General features: G+C 44.1%; 1 protein-coding gene across 1 annotated transcript in view; it reads left to right on the forward strand.

Annotated features, from left to right (window-relative positions):
- The first annotated feature begins 739 nt into the window (after positions 1 to 739).
- ARID3B (AT-rich interaction domain 3B) overlaps positions 740 to 22,812 on the forward strand; it is a 55,050-nt gene continuing 32,977 nt past the window's right edge. The window contains 4 exon segments of the mRNA XM_082735855.1: positions 740 to 841; positions 2,493 to 2,564; positions 3,373 to 3,409; positions 3,411 to 4,004. Of these exon segments, the coding sequence (XP_082591981.1) occupies positions 2,554 to 2,564; positions 3,373 to 3,409; positions 3,411 to 4,004 (642 nt within the window). The 5' untranslated portion in view covers positions 740 to 841; positions 2,493 to 2,553.

Consider the following 22,812-nt stretch of genomic DNA (forward strand, 5'->3'; position numbering starts at 1 on the left):
ACGGTAAACCGGCAGTTTGACTAAAATGATCAAGGTGGAAGCTAGAGGGGATAAAAGTAAGACAAGGAGCTGGACGAAGCAAGACGATCTGGAAGAGGCGGTTAAACAGGTGGCAAAGTCTTAAAAGCGTTGGAGAAGCAAGGGTTTTTACAAGAGGTGGCCGCATTCCGTACATAGCTCCCCGACCTCCTGAACCTGAGGAGTGAGAATACTAATTCTTCAAGGGATGAAGTACCCTCGAGGGACAGCCAGGTCTCCGTCGGAGAAGTTCAGAGAAAACTGATCTGGAAGCGGGAATCTCGGAGAAAGAGCGATATGAGAGCAGTGAACTGGGAAGGGGACCGAAGCAGAAGAAAACACGGACACGCCTCGTCCCTAATTTACCTTCCTCCCAACCCGACGCTGCGCCACACCAAACCCGGCAACTAGAAAACAGGCTAAGAGTGGACGCCGACCGGCTCTTTCCAACTCCGCGCGGAAGTCCTCGCACCGGAACGCCGCGATGTCCGCGCTTTCCCATTGGCGGAAACTTCCGCCAGCGTCAGTCCGCTTCCGCCAACGACTCGATCGAGCGGGGCCGTCCCTCGAAGTCACTTCCGTTTGACCCCGCCCCTCGGTCCCTTTTTGGCAGCTTCCGGCCTTAGGCCCCGCCCCCTGTCCAATGTGGCCCCGCCCCCACCCCGCCCCGGGCTCACGGCTCCGGCCCCGCGGCGCCGCTTCCGGTGCGGGCCCCGCCCCGGCTGTGGCCCCCGGCTGCGGAGGAGTCCGAGACGCAGCTGCTGCGCCGGGGCCTGAGTAGTCGCCGCCACCCCCACGGGCGGATCCGGAGTGCCCTGCACAGGTAAGCCCCGTGGGGCCCGGCTCCCCCGACGCGCGGAAGCGGGGGCTGTAGCAGGTGGAGGGGCCGGAGGGGAGGGGAGGCAGGTGTGTGGGGGGGGAGACGCGAAGGCGCGGGCTGGCAGAGCACGGGGCCCGCGGAGGAAAAGTGAGAGCTCTGGGAGGAGAGCCGAAGCGCCCTGCAACCCTTAGGGTGACTTGAGATAAAGAGATGGGAAGAGTGAGGGCCCCCGGGAACTGAGAGGGCGAGGGTAGGTGGGGTTGGGGCGATCGAAGAAGAGCCAGCGGATTGGCTGGGAGGGCTTGATAGAGGTAAAAGTGATAGGGCTGGACTGGGGGGGGGGTCTAAAGAAGGCGGCGGTGGGGGGGGGGGCTGGCGTAACCGGGAAGGAGGTATGGGGCTTCAAGGGGACCGGGGCCAGAGGGATCCCGGAGCGAAGGTAGCGGGAATGGAAGGGGAGGCCGGGCTCAAAGCTTCAAGGAGCCCGTTGCGCCGGGCAGGGTGGTCCGAGAACTTTAGGGGAAATGGGGGAGGGGGCCGCGTGAAGGGATGAAGTGGTTTAGATTTCTGAGACACAAGTTTTCGAACCGTAGGCAAGTGGCATTGTTGTTTGGATATTTCGGCTTAGGGACGGCGTAGATGGGCTCTTTTGGGGGAGGGTGTGTGTATTGAGTTGTGGAACTGAGTCATCTCAATCTTACTAAAGAGGCAGTGAGACGCCTCCCCCTCTGCTGGGGACAGCACACTGAGAAGATGGTGCCACTGGACAAGAAGCAGTTGTTCAAAGACTGGCAGGACTCAGTTGAAAAATGATTCCTCTTGTGATTGATTGCTTGTAATGATTATAAGAAAAATTAAAATGACCGCTGAATTATTTGCTTTATTCTTTTGTTTAATTTTTTTTACGCTAATTGTTTCTATCCTAAATGAATACTTTTGCCAGCTGGATTTAATGTGGGTGTAAATCTTTTCATGTTACACTATAAAAAAGGGCTAAAGCAGAATGAAAGCAGTGCGACAGGCATAACTCACACTTTCTCAAGTGCCAAGAGAGGAAGTAAAGGCAGTAAGAGGCAAATTGGAATTTGAATCTTTCACAGATTCCAAAAGGCAAAAGCAGTGCTTCTCAGATGAACAGACAATGAGAATTTTTATCTTTACTTTTTGCCTAGCATTAAAAATTGCACCTTTTCTCCCTACCCATTAAAAGATTAGTAAATGCAAGCGGTTTTTATTGCTGGGGATGTGATTCCTTCCCCGTGAATTTTTGAAGATGCTGAAGACATGTAGTGTTTTTAATCTTTATACTCAGTTCTAAAACAGTGAAACAATGCAAATATCAAGTCTCTACCTGTGCAGTGGAGCTTCTTTTATGTGATGACAATATGGCACGCCATGTTGCAAGTCCTGTTCACCTAAAATTTGCCCATGCATAGTAATCCATTCAGTTATGGAGACTTGCTGAGGAAACATAACTCAAGTAAGGTTTGTTGGGGCTGGAGCCCTGGAGAGGAGGAAGGGAAAGGAGGAGCTAGAGTGGGAAGAGGGTGTGAAAGGGGGCTGTGTTTGGAGACTGATTGGTATAAGAATGCTGATAAACCTGCCCCCAGAATACTTTTGGCCTGAAAGCCTTTTCTGTTTGCGTTTGTCCTAGAATATCATAGTAGAAGTGAATCAGAAGGAAAAGGGCTGTGAAGAGATTTACTTGGCTGTTTATGAAAAAGAGGTATTAGCTTGTTGTTTAGACAATATTGATATCTGTTTCAGTTTAATTAACTTTAAAATCTCCAGAGGAATCCCCCCCCCCGTTTGTTTTTTGAGTGACCACTGCAATTTGAAACTCTTGCCTCCTTGCATGTTTCTTTCATGTTGTTGAAATTGGATTCTTTTTGAGGCCGTAATGTACAGTTAGCGGGGCTCAGCCTACTTGAAAAGCAGGCCGGCAATTCGATCTGGGAAAATCTGAAAAGTTTAAACCTAAGAGCAGTTTGCTGTGTTCTGCTTTTGTAAGAGCGAACTCATTCTGTCTGCCTGATAGCTCTGTGTCTAGCTAGGACGGTACTTTCTTTCTCTGATGGGCCTGGGAACATAAGCCTCATTCTCTCTTTTGTAGGCAGGCTCTTCTTTCCTTCATTATTGTGATATTTCATATTCACAACCTTTGTGCAGTGCAAACCTGGTTGCCTTTTCAGTAATAAAGAGGCCAGCGTTTGATAATGTCAAGATCAGGACACAGAGGTTCACAGGCTAGATGCCATCAGGATGTACTGATTTTTAAACCCACAGCTGTCCACCATTGTTGAGACTCATCCCACATTTCCTCTCTTAAATCCTGTTCTTCACACTGTTCCCTACCACTCCCCCTCCCTGCCCCCCCACCCTTCCTCCTCCTAGAACCCGGGCTTTAGAAGCATATATTTAGTGTTCAGAACCCCAACCCTTTACCAGAAAAAAGAAAGTCTTTTAATACCTGTTTTACTATTGTTTTTTCCCCCTTGTTTCTTCTTCTTTGTGGTTTCTGTTAATCACTTAAGGTTTAGACCCAGTGTGCCGGCCGGGCTGTCCCCAGCTTCAGAGCCATGCCAGTCGGCGGCTGAAGCTTGAGGCAGCGATGGAGCCCCTGGCACGACAGAAGCAGCCGCGGCAGCCACCGCCACAGCAGGCCCCACACCTGGCGCCTCTGCAGATGGATGCCAGAGAGAAACAGGGACAGCAGATGAGAGAAGCCCCATTTTTGTATGCCCAGAAGCTCGTCGCACAGCAGACTCTCCTTTCTGCGCCCCCCGGGAGGCCATCTGGCAGCCCTACCCTGGGCCCCCTGGCCAGAGGGCCACCGGCCGCTGCCGTGGCCCGAGTTTTTGAACAGAGCAACGTGAACTCCGAGCCTGAGGAGGAGGAGGGAGGTCTGGAAGATGAGGATGGGGATGATGAAGTTGCAGAGGTGGCTGAGAAGGAGGCCCAGGCCGCGTCCAAGTATTTCCATGTGCAGAAAGTGGCTCGCCAGGACCCCAGAGCAGTGCCTGGATCTGGTCTGCTTCCAGCACCAGCACTCCCACTGCGTGGCCAGCAAGCTAAAGAAGACCATACCAAAGATGCTTCCAAGGCCCCACCTTCGGTCTCCACAGCTGGGCAGCCGAGCTGGAATCTGGATGAGCAGCTCAAGCAGGTCAGTCTTCATGGTGCAGGGGGTCATTTGTTCTTCCTAAAGGCTGGGCGAGAAGAGTCCTGCCAGGGCCAGCATCTCTGCCAGTCCGCGCCTTCTCACCCCACCTCTGTGACCCGACAGCCTAGCCATGAATAGACTTTGAATTTCTTTTCTCATACTTGTTTTCTTGATTACAGCACTGAAATGTGCAGGTTACTAGTCCTAATATAGATTGTTTCAAATGGGATGTGAAAGAATGTCAGTACGGTCTTTTTTTTTTTTTTTTTTTTTAAAGGAAGGATGAGGTTGCAACAGTGTTATGCGGGATATCTAAAAATGCAATGTGTGACTCTAATTACAGTTCTTTTAGTGAAAGAACAATCTTGCCTAAGACCATTCCTTAGCTCCAGGCTAAACCAGGATCATGCTCTTTAAGGACAGTTTTGTTGTTTTGCAGTTACATATAGCTGACAAGAAGTGCTTGCGTTGTGTATATTTTCCAACAAAGAACATTACAGACATTTCACTTCACCCTTACACCATCCCCTTTGAAAGAGGAAGGGGTAGGGGCGCCTGGGTGGCTCAGTGGGTTAAAGCCTCTGCCTTCGGCTCAGGTCATGATCCCAGGGTCCTGGGATTGAGCCCTGCATCAGGCGCTCTGCTCGGCAGGGAGCCGGCTTCCCCCTCTCCCTCTGCTTGCCTCTCTGGCTACTTGTGATCTCTCTGTGTCAAATGAATAAATAAAATCTTTAAAAGAAAAAAAAAGAAGAAGAAAGAGGAAGGGGTAGACCTCAAAATTCCCAGCTTAACCAAGGCCAGCTTAATTGGTTTTCAAACATAGGTGAGCATCACAGTCCTCCCGAGAGCTTTAAAAAATACAGATTCTAAGGTCTTAAAGAATTATATTGGGGTGGAGCCTAAGGAATCTGTGTTCTTAACCAGGCCTTTGGTTTCTAATTGCTCTTTCCCTTTCTGACCTGCTGTGCAGTTTTTCCTCACCCAGAGAGCCAGGAGTGCTGCTGATGGGTTGTTCCAGGTTAAGTGACTCATTGATGCTGAGACAGGGAGCTCATGACAAAGCTGGTAGTACCTGGATACTTCCTATAAATACAGGCTCTTCAGTGGCCCAGTGGTGCTCTTTGGAAATCCGTTGTGAAGAGCTGTGGGTTTTCACAGGGCGACTGAGAAGTCATCTAAGAAAGGTCCTTTGGAGCCTGAAAAATCAGCGTCTTTGTAGAAAGGAGCCCTGTGTAGTTGATCAGAGTTTTTGCGCAGCGGTATTTGCAGTGGATTCCAGAGCTTGCAAAGTGGGGTTCAGTTCCCATCTCTTCCAGTTATTACCCTTGTGATCTTTCCGGAGGGCTGTCAGTCTCTCTGAGCATGGGTCTTTCATCCCTGAAGTGAAAATGATGAAGTGTGCCTCTCCCAGGGATGGTGAGTGGTCTGACTGAGCTAATGTGTGGTCGGTCTTCGTGCTCCCTGTGCTCCTCTCTGCACAGAGCACCATCCTCTGCTGCAGCCCCACAGATGGGACGGGCTGGGCTCAGAAGCAGGCAGAAGATGCTGAAGTGCCCTGGGGTTTTCCCTCGGCTCGCCCCGCGGTAGTGGCTGGGCTGGGACTTGGATCGGAGAGTCCCAGCTTCCACGACAGCAGCAGCCTGGCCGCCAGCCCAGACCCGCCTCCTGGCTGATTGCTTTAGTTTAGCAAAACATCTGTGAGTTGCCTGCAGCCCCCGCGCTGCCTTGTGGCTGGCAGAGTTCCATGCCGGCCGCTGAGTCAGCTCATAGTGGGATCCCGCCCTGACAGCACTGGGAAAGTTCAGGCCCGAGGCGGCTGAGCTGCCCCCGCCTTGGCAGCTGGCCAGCCTCTGCGTGTGTGCGGTCGTTCCTAGAAAGTGCAGCCGCGTGCGAGGAACAAGTGGAGCTCCAGAGCCTGTCTGTCTTCAGGAAGTGCAGCAGGTGTTGAGGTCAAGCCATTAGAGCTTTGAAAAAAGAGACTCTTCAGAAGCGGCGTGTGCACACATACTTGAGTGCACAGTGGCAGGCACCCAGCGCCGGGTTCTGGGCGAGTCGGCCCCATGACTACATAGCTCAGTGCTCAGGCGCTGGCTGCTGGTTTCTGAAACCCTTTGAGTTCATTTTAAGTTTCTGAGGTGTACCCACTAATTATAGACTGCCTGGCAGAACACCTGCCAGAATGTTTTATAAACACCAGCAGAGCTGAGACCTAATCTCACACCCTAAATTCCCCTTTGCCTTGGATTTGGAGATCGAGAACTGGGTTAGGGGGTCATTGGGTAATGGTGACTTTGAAATCTCTGATGCGCCCCTCCTTTTCCTTTTGAATTTAGTTTTACAAAATCGCTTTGGCCTGTGCCCACCTCCTTTGTCTAATCCCATCTTTAAAGCAGTAAATAAAGGGCTCCTAGGTGGCTCAGTCGGTTAAGCATCTGCCTTGGACTCAGGTCATGATCCCAGGGTCCGGGGATCCAGCCCCATATCAGTCTGCCTCTCCTCTTCTTCTCCCTTCCCCCTGCTGGTGCTCTCCTGTGTTCTCTGCTCTCTTACACTCTCAGTGAATGAGTAAAATCTTCAAAAAAAAAAAAAAAAAGGAGCAAACAATATGCTTAGGGATTTAAAAAAAACCTTTTTTTAAAGTTGTGTGTATGAAGTGGGGCTGAAAAAATATCCCTGGAGAGAGCCTGTAGAAACCATTACAGACCATGAAACTAGCTTTTGTATTGTTGACAGTCTTTTGTTTCTTACGCAGTTAACTTGTAGAGAGCAGAAATGGAGTATTCCTTGCTCCAGCAACAGTTACAACGATCTTCTGCAGGTAATACAAAATGATCTCACTGTCAGTGTGTTGCGGTGTCCATTTTGTTTTTTTATATAACAGACTTTTACAGAAGCTTCTTTGGGCCAGGCCTGAGCCCCATGTACTAAGGAACTCACAGTCTAAGTAGCGGCCGTGTGGAAACCTCAAGGGGCATTGGGTCTCATTGGGTCTTGGGTTGCAGTAATTTCACTCTATCCTGAGTCAGATGAAGCCCAGCTGCCCAGCCCTAGCTATGCTGCAGATACTTTCTTTTTTCCTTTTTTTAAAAGATAAGTATTTGTTTATTTGAGAGAGAGAGAAGGAGCATGAGCTGGGGGGAGAGGGAGAAGCAAACTCCCCTCTGAGCAGGGAGCCCAATGCAGGGCTTGATCCTTAGACCCCAGGATCACAACCTGAGCCAAAGGCAGATGCTTAACCCACTGAGCCACCTAGGCAGCCTATGCTGCAGATATTTTAAAATAAGTTTTTGTTTCAGACATTCATATATCAAAGTAAAACATTAATTTTGTCTACAGCATAGCTAACATAGCTTGGTCAACTAATAGGAATTCTCAATATTTTGTAAGACTTGGGCAGGGTGTGGGTGCAGGTCAGCAGGCATCTGCCAACCAAAAAGCAAAATTTAAAAAGCTTAAGGACTCTACAGATTACCTTTTGTTTTGTAATCCCTTTCTTAGAACATGTGAAGTCAAAGTAATTTTATGGATTCTCTTTAAAGAAACTCTTAGAAAATAATTGCTTCTTAAGGCCCGGATCGTTAAGACAGAGTATAGTGTTCTCTGACACCAGAGTGATGGGAAGATGGATAATGCCATCGAGCCAGGCATTCTAAAGCCCATCAGATTTCGATGGGCAGAGTAAATAATTGTAAAACAAGGCAACAGACAAAGAACTGAGTGTCCTTTCTCTCGAGGGAGATCAGTAGAGCCCTGTCAGCATACAACCAAGTGGGGGGTTGTTGCTGGCCTGTTAGGGGTGGTTATCTGTCCTCCTGGGAAGAGGATAGTTCAGGCAATACAGGCTTTGTCTGCCTTGAGCCTTTTAGTGGAGCTAGCTTTCTAGAAGGGTGTAGACTCCCTCCCAGAGAATAGAAAGATGAGCAATAGCTTGATAGGCATGGGAGAGCCAAAGTGTGTATGTTTGATTTTTTGCATACTTGGGTGTCTCCTCGGTCACTGAGTGTGGGAACGAGGAAGGATGGCTGACTGCTTGGCCTCTGGAATCTATTAGCAAGAGTTTCTCTAAGTAGTAAGGTGCCGTTTCTTGGGGCTAGTCCAACTTTTCTTGGTTCATATTCCATGTCTTTGGAACATTTGTTGCTTTTTGTAAAGATTGTGTGAACTATTGCCTGAATAAAAATAAAGTCATAAACTTTCCTCGGTTTCTTTGTAGGTCTGTCTTGCATGTCCTTAGCTTCTATGGTGGAATCGAATCAGTGGTTCTGAGTTGAGGTTGATCTCCCCACCCTCCCAGCTACCCACCCTGCTCCCAGCTGTTGTTTGGCAGTGTCAGGAGACATGTTTGCTTGTTGAGACTGTGGTGGGGGAGATACGCTACTGGCGTGTAGTGAGTAGAGGATCTACTGGTAAACATCCTGTCCCACACAGGACAGGCCCCCACAACAAAAGAATTACCTGATCCAAAATGTCAGTAGTGCCGTGTTGAGAAAGCCAGCTGTACATTGTGTAATTAGAAAAAGAACATATGCCATCCTTTCATCAGACACTGCCCTAGACTCTGTTCCTTTGTATTTCAGTCTTGGTCACTGAAGAGTTTGGCAACCTTGAGTTTTCGTCACATCTCCTTTCAATATCTGTGAACTCAATATCTTGAGTTCATGTCTTTCCCCATAGTCACCTGGGTGACCAGTCTGTCACTTAGGAGAGGATTGGGACCTAGAACTTGTGCTCTCTCATTTGGCTCAACCAATGGTGCTTCCAGCATAGCATTCCATGATGTCTAAGATGTCTGTGGTGATTTGTGACATAGCTTGGTTGCCCTTTTAGACATTAACCCCAAAAAGTTAAGGCATAAATCCTCAGCAAATGTGTTAATTAGTAACAGATTTAATTATTAAATCAACATTGGTTTTGGAGCCAGAAGATGTGGATTTAGATCCTAGCTCCACTGTCTGCTCGCTATAGTACTCAGGACAGGTGTCCTGACCTGGCACTCTGAACCTGTACTTGCATGTATCCCAGAGGATGGAAATCATAGTCTCCCACTGTGCTCAGGGAGCACTCTAAAGTTGTTACCAAGGTGGAGGAAGAGTACAAGTATGAAACATCTTTGTAAATTTATACCATCATACAAAGGCTGGGTCAGATTGGCGTTAGTGCTGAAATACTTTTTGAAGTGGTAATTCTTCAGTCTTTACTACTTTTGTAGGTAAGATGCTCCATAAATCCTAGACACTGCTCTGAAACAGTTCCTTTTCAAGTTTTGCAGAGCTGTGACCAAACTCTCTTATTTCCAGAATTCTCTGAAACATTTCAGGATTATGTGAGCTGAAACCACTGCCTTTTTTTTTAAGTCAACACTTTAAAAGCTGCTTCTTTCCACGTTAAAATAGGGCTATGTGCTTGTTTCTTCTTTAGGTAGAACTAAGCTTTATTTACAATGAATTCTTTTTTTTTTTTTTTTAAAGATTTTATTATTTATTTGAGAGAGAGAGAGGACATGAGCAGGCAGAGGAGCAGAGCTCCTCCCCACTGGAGCCCGATGTGGGGCTGGATGCCAGGACCCCAAGGTCACAACCTGAGCTAAAGGCAGATACTTAACCAACTGAGCCACCAGGCGCCCCGAATTTACATTGGATTCCTATAAATACATGGTCTTGACTTAACTGAGTTCCTTACCCTTCTTACCAAACATGATCCCACCACACACATCTGAGATCCCATCCCCCTCCTAATTTTCAGGGACTCGCTCCATCAGAGAAAGGCCTATTTCCCTGATTTTTTGGACCCACTGGCTTCTGAAGCTTTTTCCACCTTCATACGTGTTCTGCTGTCTCCCACATTTTTAATGTTTTCTTTAAAGGTTTTATTTATTTGAGAGAGAGAATGAGAGACAGAGAGCATGAAAGGTGGGGGAGGATCAGAGGGAGAAGCAGACTCCCTGCTGATCAGAGAGCCCGGTGTGGGACTCCATCCCGGGACCCCAGGATCATGACCTGAGCCACCAAGATGCCCTGTCTCCCACATTTAAAAACAACAACAACAAAAAAAAGACTCCTTTAATCCATAAATCTGTTTGGGTCATTTGTTACCAGGGAATTAGGAGTCATTTTTTAAGAAACTTTCCCTGGTGGACACATCTCCTTCCGGGTTAGTTCCCGTTGTTCCCCCAGCGGAGCCTCTCAGAGGCACTGTCTGCACTCTACCTCCACTTTGTCACCTCCAGCTCGCTCCTCAGCTCACTTCAGTCTAGACTCTGACTCTTGCATGTTCCTGACGTTCCTCTTGGTGAGGCCTCCCAGTGACCACCATGTGGCTGAGCCCCGCCTACCCTCACCTCACTTGATTTCTCAGGGGTATTGAATACAGTAGACCCCTCTCCTTGAATGAAACATTCTCTTCCTTTGCTTTCTGTACCCCCTCCGTTGCCTTATTTTCCTTTCTCTGTCTCTTCTGTCTGACCACTAGAACCCCAAGTTCCCCAGGGTTTAGTCTCCAACTGTCTTCTCTTTATCTCCCTCCCCGGGCAATTCTGTTCAGTCTCACGGTTTTAAATACTATCCACAAGGCTTTCGCTCCGGTATGCATTGTTCGAGCCCGCTCAGATATTTTACTGGCATCTCAAGTTTAACACATACAAACCTAAACTCCCTTACAATTACTTCCTCCTTTATTTCTCCATCTCTGTAAAGGACATTTCTGTCCATTTAGTGGTTCATACCAGAAGCCTTAGAGTTAACTGTCTCTCATACCTCCTACTCTATCACTCCATCTGGTGGTGTCCAGTCATCATCAGGTCTTATCATTTCCCCCATTTTTTTTTAATTTTTTAAAAAAGATTTTACTTATTTATTTAACAGAGATCACAAGTAGGAGAGAGGAGGAAGAGAGAGAGAGCCTGAGCAGAGAGCCTGATGTGGGGCTCCATCCCAGGACCCTGGGAACATGTCCTGAGCCGAAGGCAGAGGCTTTAACCCACTGAGCCACCCAGGCACCCCCTTTCCCCCCATTTAAGTGTCTAGAATTCTGCCCCATCTCTCCTCCACTGTCATCTACCTAAACCAAGCTACCTACCTCCTGCTGGCGCTATCAACAAGTGTCTGTGTCTTCCCTCCCCCATTCTAATCCATTCTCTACACAGTAGCTAGAATGATCTTCTAAAACACAAATCAGATATGTCACTCCTTTAATGCCATCCAAGTATGATGTCAGTTGCTCTGATTGTAAAAGTCAAAATCTGCAAAATCTGATCCCTTCCTGTTTGTCAGCCTTATTTTTGCAAACGTCCTCACCTATCACTGTACCCTGTACTACGCCAGCCACCCTGGCCCTTTCACATGTTGGTCCTGCCTAGAACACCACTCTAGGCTAACTCTGTCCCGCCTTCGGTTCTCCCCGGAAACATCACAAACATCACTCCCTCAGTGCCACTGCCTTCACCTTTAGTGCACCTTTATATCCTGTCAATGAACATTATCCTTTTATATTTGTGTGATTGTTTGGTTTGGTATCTGATTCCTATACTAGATCGTAAACTCTAAGAGAACAGGGACCCTTCTGCCTTGCTTATCATGTATTCTGGTGCCCAGCAGAGTGATGGCAGGTGGTATTTGTGTCTTCCACTGTCTTTTACTTTCCCCTGTTTTTGTTTCTGTCATTTAACGCAAATGGCATCATTTCATTTTTTAAAGCAGTCTTAGATTCACAGCAAAACTGATCGATTTCCCATACCACCCCTGCCCCAACCTATGCGCGGACTCCCCCACTATCAAAAGCCCCCACTAGTGGGGTCCATCTGTTGCAATCGATGAACCTGCACTGACACATCATTATCACCCAAAGTCTATAGTTTATCTTAGGGTTCACTCTTGGTGTTGTATGTTCTGTGGGTTTTGACAAACGTGTAGTGGCATATATCCACCATTGTAGGATCGTACAGAGTAGTCTCACTGCCCTAAAAATCCTCTGTGCTCCACCTCTTCATCTCACCTTCCCCTTCAACCTCTGGCAACCCCTGACATTTTTTTTTTCTTTTTATTGTCTCCATAGTTTTACCTTCTTCAGAATACCATATAGTTAGAATCATGTAGTATATAGCCTTTTCAGATTGGCTTCTTTCACTTAATAATATACATTTAAGATTCCTCCATGTCATTTCATGGCTTGGTAGCTCATTTCTTTTTAGCTTTGAATAATTTTCCATTATTATACCACAGTTTTTTTTTTTTTTAAGATTTTATTTATTTATTTGACAGAAAGAAATTACAAGTACACTGAGAGGCAGGCAGAGAGAGAGAGAGAAGGAAACAGGCTCCCTGCTGAGCAGAGAGCCCGATGCGGGACTTGATCCCAGGACCCTGAGATCATGACCTGAGCCGAAGGCAGCGGCTTAACCCACTGAGCCACCCAGGCGCCCCTATACCACAGTTTTTTTATCTGTTCACCTACTGAAGGACATTTTTGTTGCTTTGGGAATATGAATAAACCTGCTATAAAAATCTGGGTACAGGTTTTTCAGCTCATTTGGGTGAATACCAAGGAACACAACTGCTGGGTTATGTTAAGAGTATGATTAGTGTTATAGGAAGCTGCTAAACTGTCTTCCAAAGTGGCTGTACCATTTTGCATTCCCACCAACAATGAGTTAGTGTTCCACATCCTTGCCAGCATTTGGTGGTAGTGGTAGTAATGTTTGGTATTCCGGCCTTTTTTTTAAAAAATTGAAATTATCATTGAGATAATTATAGATTCACTTGCTGTTATTTTTTTTTTTTTAAGATTTTATTTATTTATTTGACAGAGAGAGATCACAAGTAGGCAGAGAGGCAGGCAGAGAGAGAGAGAAAAGAGGAAGCAGACTCCCTGCTGAGCAGAGAGCCCGATGCGGGACCGGATCCCAGGACCCCGAGATCATGACCTGAGCCGAAGGCAGAGGCTCAACCCACTGAGCCACCCAGGCACCCTCAGTTGCTGTTATAAAGAGAATAATTCAGAGAGGTCCCCATACACTTTGCCCAGTTTTCCCCAATGGTATCTTTTATTTATTCTTATTTTGGTTTTTTTTAGATTTTATTTATTTGACAAAGAGAGCGCATGAGCAGGGGGAGGGGCAGAAGGAGAGGGAGAAACAGACTCCCCTGCTGAGCGGGGAGGGAACCTGACTCAGGGCTTCATCCCAGAACCTTGAGACCATGACCTGGGCCAAAGTGTCAGACACTTAACTGACTGAGCCACCCAGGTGCCTCCAGTGGTAACATTTTATAAAACTATAATATCACAACCTAGAGATCGGTGTCATTATCTACTGATCCTGTTTAGATTTTCCAAACTTTACTTGTATATTTAGTTGTATGTTTAATATATCTTCTGAAATTCTTGTTACTTAATAAATGCATTAGAAGCTGTAGCTTTCTCTCAAGGTCACACTTTTGCTGGACACCACAAATATTGGTATGTAACTTTTCATTGGTTAGTACTAAACATTTCATTATTTTAGTTGTCATTGCTTCTTTAATCCATGGATTATTCAGAATGTTTCTTAGTTGCCAGATATGTGGGTTTTTAAAATATATTCATTTATAGCTTTATAATTAACCTCTAACCATTGTGGTTAGAGAGCTGGTATGATAATAATTTCCTGGAATTCGTTAAGATGTCCTTTGTGTTGGCTTTATATATGATGAGTTTCTATAAATTTTCCATGTGTGCTTGGAAAGAATTAAATTTTCCTTTTGATAGATGTGGGGTTTGTGTATCTGTCTGTTAGATCAAGCGTATTATTAGCTGTATTAATCAAATCTTCCTTATCCTTACAAAGTTTTGTTTGTGTAATCAGTTTCAAAGAGAGCTGAATTAAAGTATTCCAAGGTAGGATTGGCTTTCTTTTGATGAGTGTTAGTACTTTTTTTTTCTTATACATTCCACTCTTTATATCTTAAAATCACAAATAAAAGACTTACAATCTCTGCCTTTTTATTAAATTAATTTAATCCATGTAGTTAATTAGGATTGGTGGTACATGTGGGTCTATTTCTGCCTTCTGGCTCTGGATTTTCAGTTTGACTGAGGGTTCTCTTTGCTTCTTGTTTTGTCCTCTCCTGTCTTTTGTTCATTTGATTGAGGTTTTCTTGTTTTGTTTTGTTTTTTAATTCAGCCTTTGTCTCCTCTGCTGGTTTAGAAGTTACATTTCTGTTTCTGTTCTTTTCTTGGTTACATTTAGATTTTTACCTTGCATTCTTGACTTTCAAACAATAGTAGGACTGTAGAGATTCTAGTTTTAACTTCTGCTCCACTCCATCTTCCAGTCTGTTGTGGCCAGTATTTTAGTTCCAGTTTGTTCTAACCCCTCCCCCAAATTAGTTTTTTCCTCTAATACTAATGGCAAGTCTTTAGACTTCTCAACAGGTGTATCTGGTTTTTTTGTTTGTTTGTTTGTTTGTTTCTTTTTTCTCTCCATGACTTCCTACAGCCCACTCTCTCCTTTTAGGCTTGGTCTTTATACTTTTTTACAAACTCTTTTAGCAGAGATTTATATACAGTAAACTTTAGTCTTGGTATGTCTGAAGAAAGTTTTTAAATTTATATCTTTATTTTTCTTTATTTTTGTATAATTGATCATAGCTTTTAATTCTAGATTGACACTGATTTTCTTTTTCTTTTCTCTCTCTCTTTTTTAAAGATTTTATTTATTTATTTGACAGATAGAGATCACAAGCAGGCAGAAAGGCAGGCAGAGAGAAAGGGAGAAGCAGGCTCCCTGCCAAGTAGAGAGCCCAATGTGGGGCTCCATCCCAGGACTCTGAGATCATGACCTGAGCCGCAGGCAGAGGCTTAACCCACTGAGCCACCCAGGCGCCCCTTCTTTTCTCTCTCTCTCTCTTTTTTTTTTTTTTTTAAGATTTTATTTATTCATTTGAGAGAAAATGAGCAAGACAGAGCATGAGAGAGTAGAAGGTCAGAGGGAGAAGCAGACTCCCCAAGGAGCTGAGAGCCCTATGTGGGTCTTGATCCCCGAAGTCAGGGATCATGACCTGAGCCGAAGGCAGTCACTCAACCAACTGAGCCACCCAGGTGCCCTTCTTTTCTCTTTTTTAAGTAGGCTCCATATCCAGTGTGGAGCCCCACACAGGACTTGAACTCAAAACAGAGTCAGATGCCCAACTTACTGAGCCACGCAGGCACACCCCCTCCCCGCTTTTTTTTTACGTGGACTCTGATGTTTCTTAACATTTTGATGATGTGATTTCATCTCTCCTAGCTGCTCTTTTGCTGTTGTTAAGTCTGTTGTCTAATTGTCACTTTTATGAATGCTTTTTCTCTCTTGTGACTTTTAAGATTTTCCTTTTTGACTCTTGTTATTTTGCACTTGCACTTCTGTATTCTAGGTTTGGACTTACTTTTATTTGTTCCAGTTGGGCCTTGTTCTGCTTGTTCAACCTGACCTGAGTCTTTTTTTTTTCTTTGGCTCCTCTTTTTCTTTTTTCTTTCACCCTGACCCTCTCATTCATTCTTCTCTGTATCTTTTATAGCCTTATCTCTCTCTGTCATCCCCCTGCATTCTGGAATATTTTCACATTCCATTTCCCAATCTTGAATTCTCTCTTCTGCTCTGTCTCCCCTGCTCAATAACTTAAAAAATTGTTTATCTTAATATTGTGTTTAATTTCTGTACTTTTTTTTTTAACTTTTTAAAAATCTGCCTGTTTTTACCAATTGGTATTCCTTCCTTTAAGGTCTTTGAACATCTTTAACTTTTTAAAAACTATACTACGGAACTGTTAGAACTTTTTATTATGGACATCTGTAGTGTACAAAAGAGAGGATGGTAACGAGCTGCCTGTGTCCTTTACTTAGCTTTCAACAATTACCAACATTCTGCCATTCTTTAAACATGCTTATGTTAGAGATGCTTTTAGATGATTCTCTTATCATTCTTGGAGTGCAGGTTCTTGTCATGTTACTCTCCCATGTGGTGGTTTATTACCTCTTGTGGTGTTTTTGTTTTTCCAGCATAAGCTCATTTTGAGTCGGGATTTGGTTCCATGGGAGTCCCATGTGCTAGATTATGGAAGCATTCCTAAGGGGAGTTTTGTCTGCTCCTCCACGGGGGCCCTGCAAGTTTAGCTGGTTGTCATCGTTTTGGAGTGTTATGAATTTGGAGTCTCCGTCTGTGCCTGGTGAGAACCTGGGCTTCTGTCTCTCACGGACCCTGTTTTTCCATGAGGGCCATGACAAACAGCCAAGTTCCTTATTTTTCCAGGCCAGAGGGCAGTTTTTAAAGCCCCAGTTAATGGGAGATGGAAGTGTAGTTCTTCTGGCCTGACTTTATGCATTTATCTCAGTGCTGGGTCCTGGCATGCAGGGCACCTGCAGCCTGGACGCCTCCCTCTTGGGATTAAATCCACCATCCTCAGGCCTCAGATGTTAAGAACCGTATCCAGGTCCTTCTCCCTTGAGTCCTACAGCTTTGGCACCTGCTCACCGATGGTTAATTCCTTCTTGTTTCTGGCCCTGAGGACTCTGCTTTCTGTCTTGGTTTTAAGCTTAGCTATATGTGTAAGGAGTGTGGAGTGCTGGATTTTTTTTTTTTAAAGATTTTATTTATTTATCTGACAGAGATCACAAATAGGCAGAGAGGCAGGCAGAGAGAGAGGGGGAAGCAGGCTCCCCGCCGAGCAGAGAGCCCGATGTGGGGCTCGATCCCAAGACCCTGCGATCATGACCCCATCCGAAGGCAGAGGCTTACCCCACTGAGCCACCCAGGCGCCCCTGCTGGATTTTTTCTAGCATTTCTGAGTGAGGTTTTCTTTGGAGAGGGAAGGGAGCAGTGGACTTCATATCAGCTTGTCCTTGGTCATGGTTTTGTTTGCTGGGTTTTTTTGTTTTTTATTTTTTTTAATATTTTATTTATTTATTTATTTGACAGACAGAGATCACAAGTAGGCAGAGAGGCAGGCAAAGAGAGAGAGATTGGGAAGCAGGCTCCCCGCTGAGCAGAGAGCCCGATGCGGGGCTCGATCCCAGGATCACGACCTGAGCCAAAGGCAGAGGCTTTAACCCCCTGAGCCACCCAGGCGCCCCCTGTTTTTTATTTTAATAGCTTAGGCTTTTGACCTCTTGTGTGCCAGGTACTTGCCTTATTTCCCTGAGTTGTGTGAGGCATGCCCTGATATTATCACCCTTTATGTGTTTATTTTACAGATGAGGAAAGAACTGTGTTCCTTATGATCTCAGAGTTGGGAAGCTGGGCTATTAACCCAGGGGGTCTGACTTCAGCTGCCAGGCTTTGCCACCTCCTGTGCTCCCTGTCGCTCCATTCTAGATAGAGCAGGGCAAGGATAATATTTTTTTAATACTCACATTACTCTAAAAGTAACTTTGATTTCTTTTTTCTCATTGTCAGAGTAATTCAGACTTATTTTAGGAAACACGAAAAATAAAAACATTTGTAAAAGAGAAAATATAATCACCATAACCATGTAACTTAGATGTAACTGTAAATATTTTCTTGTGCAGTTGACCCTTGAGCAACATGGGTTTGAACTGGTTGGGTCCGTTGATATGTGTATTTTTTCCCCGAAAATATAGTACAGTACTGCAGATATATTTTCTCTTCCTGTGATTTTCTTAAATAACTGTTTCTATTTTTTAGTTCAGTTTTCTGTAAAAATACAGCATATTATATATATATACACATACACACACACACACACACTTAATATGTGTTAATTGTATGTTATCAGTAAGACTTCTTGTCAACAGTAGGCTATTGGTAGTTAAGCTTTTTGGGAATCAAAAGTTACACTGAGATTCTGCACTGTATGCGGGGTCAGCACTCCTCATTCCTGATCCTGGTGTTGTTCAGGGGTCAACTGTATTTCCTTTGCGTTTAAAAAAAAAAAAATGCCTGTAGGAGCACCTGGGTGGCTCAGTTGGTTGAGCATCAGAGCCTTGGTTTCAGCTTGAGTCATGATCTCAGGTCCTTGGATCAAGCCTCAGCTCAGGGCTCTGAACTCAGCAGGAGGTCTGCTTGAGATTCTCTCTGTCCTGCCCCTCTCCCGCTGGCCCTCCTCACAGTGCGTGTTTGCACTCTCTCTCAAATAGATATATAAATCTTTTTTAAAAATGCCTGTGATTTAAAAAAAAAAATGCCTGTGAAAGGCATTTCATATATGATTTTATGCCCAACTTTTGTCACCTAGTAGACCATGAGTAATTTTTATCATTAAAATATATTGTAAAGAATTATTTTAAATGTTCAATTTTTTAAAAACATATTACAGAAGTTAAATTAACTTCAATAATTTTAGAAATATAGAAATGTATAAAGTAAAGACCTGACTTCCAGTTGGTCATTGTTGTTAACACTTGGTACTCTGTGTCTTTTCAGAACTTTCTTCTTTACAAATGCATTTTGCTTGTTTTTAACAAAAATAGGAACTCTACATGTTATTCTGTAAGGTACTGTTTTACTCAGTATTATGGCTGTCTTTCCCTGTGTGTTCATAATGAGCTACATATTAATATTTTTATAAGCATTTATCTCAGAATTATATAAGTAATATGAATAGATGCTCAGGAAAATTAAAGCCACATAGGAAGACACAGAATAAAAATTCCTAGTTTAAAAAAATACAGTGTCCTGGGGCACCTGGGTGGCTCAGTCGGTTAAGCTGCTGCCTTCAGCTCAGGTCATGATCTCAGGGTCCTCATCGGGCTCCCTGCTCAGCAGAGAGCCTGCTTCTCCCTCTCCCTCTGCCTGCTGCTTCCCTACTTGTACTCTCTCTCTCTCTGTCAAAAAAATAAATAAAATCTTTAAATACATGTATATACACACACTCATATATATGTATATATTGTTCTGTTGCGTACTCTGCTCTCTTCCATCCCACCCCACCCTGTCTGGCAGGAGGCTAACCTTTCTGGCTAGCCAGCCATTTGGCATGAATCAGCCTGTAGGGCTTTTCCTATATGTTTACTTACTTAACTGTATAGTTGCAGAACGTGTTAGGGAAGAGAGAGAGTGTGTGTTTGTGTGTGGTGTGTGTTTAGTATAAATTAAACTATCTTTGTAAATGCTGTGTAACCCTCTACACTGTGTCTGCATTTCTGTGGTAGGTGAGATTATCCTAGAGATTGTGTTTGTTGTATCAGAGGGTATATGTATATTATATTATCTTTTCCTGTTTGCCTTTTTATTTGTTCTTGTCTTATCCTGCTTGTGGCCTTTTGTTTCCCTTTCTTTTTTTTAATTATAAAAACTACATGAGATTACCCTCCTAACAAAACTTTAAGTGTGCAGCACACATTAACTATAAACAATGTTGTCCAGAAGATCTCTAGAACTTTTTCAACTTGCATGATGGAAGCTTAAACCCTTTGAACAGCCACTCTTCATCTCCCTTCCCTGCCAGACCACAGTGACCACCATCCCCCTTTCTGCTTTGGTGAGTTTGACTATTTTAGTTATGTTATGTAAGTGGAATCATGCAGTATCTGTCCTTCTGTGACTGGCTTAGTTCACTTTCATTACATTTAACTTTTTATTGAGAGATTTACATTATTTAACATAATGCTCTCCAGGTTCATCCATGTTACCACATCCTATCCTGTAGGATTTTCTTCTTTTTAGTGACTCAGTAGTAGTCTGCAACTGAGTAGAGTTAACACACAGTGATTGCACAGGTCTCCACTTTATGCTGTGCGCACAGCAAGTGTAGCTCCCGTAGGTCACCATGCAACACTGTTACAATATCATCCACTAGCTTCTCCCTACTACACCTTTTATCCCCATGATTTACTCATTCCATAACTAGAAACCTTTCTTCCCCTCACCCCTTCACCCATTTTGCCCAACCTCCTATCTCCCTCCCCTCTTGCAAAATCAGTTCATTCTTCTCAGTTCACTCATTTATGGGTCTGTTTCTGCTTTTTTTTTGTTTCTTTTGTGTATGCATTTGTTTTTTAGATTCCACATATAAGTGAAATTGTATGGGTCTTGTCTTTCTCTCTCTGACTTATTTCACTTAGCATTACAGCCTCTAGGTCCGTCCATATCGTTGCAAATAGCAAGATCTTACTCTTTTTTTATGGCTGAATGATAGTCCTCTTCGTGTGTGTGTGTGTGTGTGTGTGTGTGTGTGTGTGTGTGTATGTGTGTGTGTGTGTGTGTACACTACATCTTCTTTATTCATTCAGTCTGTCAGTGGGCTTTTAAGTTGCTTCCATATCTTGGCTCTTGTAAATAATAAATAATACTGCAGTAAATATAGGAGGGCATGTATCTTTTCGAATTAGTGTTTTCATTGACTTTGGGTAAATACCCAGTAGCGGAATTACTAGATCATACAGTATTTCTATCTTTAATTTTTTTTAAGAGTTTATTTATTTGACAGACAGAGATCACAAGCAGGCAGAGAGGCGGGGGTGGCTCAGTCCCAGGATCCTGAGATTATGACCTGAGCCTAAGGCAGAGGCTTAACCCACTGAGCCACTCAGGCGCCCCTCTCTATTCTTTAATTTTTTAAGGAACCTCCTTACTGATGTGGCTATACCAGTTTGCATTCCTTCCCACAAACAGTGCACCAGGGTTACTTTTTCAGCAACACTTGTTATTTCTTGTCTTTTTTTTTTTTTTTAAGATTTTTATTTTTAGGTAATCTCTACATTCAACATGGAGCTTGAACTCACCGCCCAAGTTCCACTCACACACTCACGTGTTCCACTGACTGAGCCAGCCAGGCGCTCCTTGTCTTTTTGATTCTGACCATTTTAACAGGTGTAAGATGATATTGTGGTTTTGATTTGCATGTCCCTGGTGGTCAGTGGTGTGGAGCATCTTTTCCTGTGTCTGTTGGCCATCTGTACATCTTTGGGAAAATGTCTATTCAGGTCTTCTGCCCATTTTCAACTCAGACTGTTTGAGGCTTGGGGGGTGTTGAATTGTATAAGCTCCATATATATATTTTGGATATTCTTTATTGAATATGTCATTTGCAAATATCTTATCCCATTCAGTAGGTGTCTTTTGTTGATGGTTTCCTTTGCTGTGCAGAAGTTTTTTAAATTTTGGTATAACTCCAATAGTTTATTTTTGCTTTTGTTTCCCTTGCTTATTTAGACATGTCTAGAAAATGTTGCTAGGGCCAATGTGAAATAAATTATTGCCTGTGTTTTCTTCCAGGATTTTTATTGTTGGAGATCTCACATTTAGGTCTTTAATCCATGTTAAGTTTATTTTTTTGTTTGGTGCGAGAAAGTGGTCCAGTTCCATTCTTTTGCATGCTTTTTGCTTTTTGCATGCTGTCCAGTTTTCCCAACACTACTTATTGAAGAGACTGTCTTTTCCCCATTGTGTATTCTTTCCTCCTTTGTTATAGATTAATTGACCATATAAACATGAGTTTATTTCTGGTTTACCACATCTTTGTTATTCATTCATCCGTCAATGAACACTTAGGTTGATTCCATATCTTGATTATTGTGAACCATGCTGCAGTGAGCATGAGAGTGAAAATACCTCTTCAAGATCCTGATTTTTGGGGCGCCTGGGTGGTTCAGTTGGTTAAGCATCTACCTTCAGCTCAGGTCACGATCCCAGGGTCCTGGGATCGAGCCCTGCTTTGGGCTCCCTGATCAGTAGGGAACCTGCTTCTCCCCCTCCCACTGCCTCTCCCCCTGCTTGTACTCTCTGTCTCTGTCAGATAAATAAATAAAATATTTTTTTAAAAAAAGATCCTGGGCGCCTGGGTGGCTCAGTGGTTAAGCCGCTGCCTTCGGCTCAGGTCATGATCATAGGGTCCTGGGATCGAGTCCCGCATCGGGCTCTCTGCTCAGCAGGGAGCCTGCTTCCTCCTCTCTCTCTCTCTCTCTGCCTGCCTCTCTGCCTACTTGTGATTTCTCTCTGTCAAAAAAAAAAAAAAAAAAAAATCCTGATTCTTTTGGATAAATATTCAGAATTAGGATTACTGTATAATATGGTAGTTCTGTTTTTTTATTTTTTCAGAAACCTCCATACTGTTCTCCATATTGGCTATACCATTTTACATTCCTACTAACAGTGCACAAAGATTCCAGTTTCTCCACATCCTCTCCAATACTTGTTATTTTATGTTTGCTCTAATAGTGGCCATCCTGACAGATGTGGGGTAATATCTTACTGGTTTTGATTTGCATTTCTCTAATGATGAGTGTTGTTGAGCATCTTTTCATGTGTCTGTTGGCCTTTGTATGTCTTCTTTGAAGAAGTGTTTATTCAAGTCTTTGCCCCCTTTGTAATTGGTTTATTTGGGGTTTTTTTGGCCATAAGTTGTAGGAGTTTCTTTTTTTTCTTTTTCTTTCTTTTTTTTTTGAGATTTATTTTTTTTTTTTTAAAGATTTTATTTATTTATTTGACAGACAGAAATCACAAGTAGATGGAGAGGCAGGCAGAGAGAGAGGGAAGCAGGCTCCCTGCTGAGCAGAGAGCCCGATGCGGGACTCGATCCCAGGACCCTGAGATCATGACCTGAGCCGAAGGCAGCGGCTTAACCCACTGAGCCACCCAGGCACCCAGAGATTTATTTATTTAAGGAGGGATGGGGAGAGGTGTAGAGGGTAAGGAAGAGGGAGAGAAGCAGACTCCCTGCTCAGCATGGAGCCCAACATGGGGCTGTGTCTCATGACCAAGATTATGACCTGAACCGAAATCAAGAGTTGGGTGCTTAACCAAATGAGCCACCCAGGCGCCTGTAGGAGTTTCTTATATCTTTTAGATATTAACCCTTAATCAGATATATGATTTGCACATATTTTCTTCCCTTCTGTCTGTTGC

This window comes from Mustela nivalis (assembly GCF_964662115.1).
Source record: "Mustela nivalis genome assembly, chromosome: 6".
NCBI classification, from domain to species: Eukaryota; Metazoa; Chordata; class Mammalia; order Carnivora; family Mustelidae; genus Mustela; species Mustela nivalis.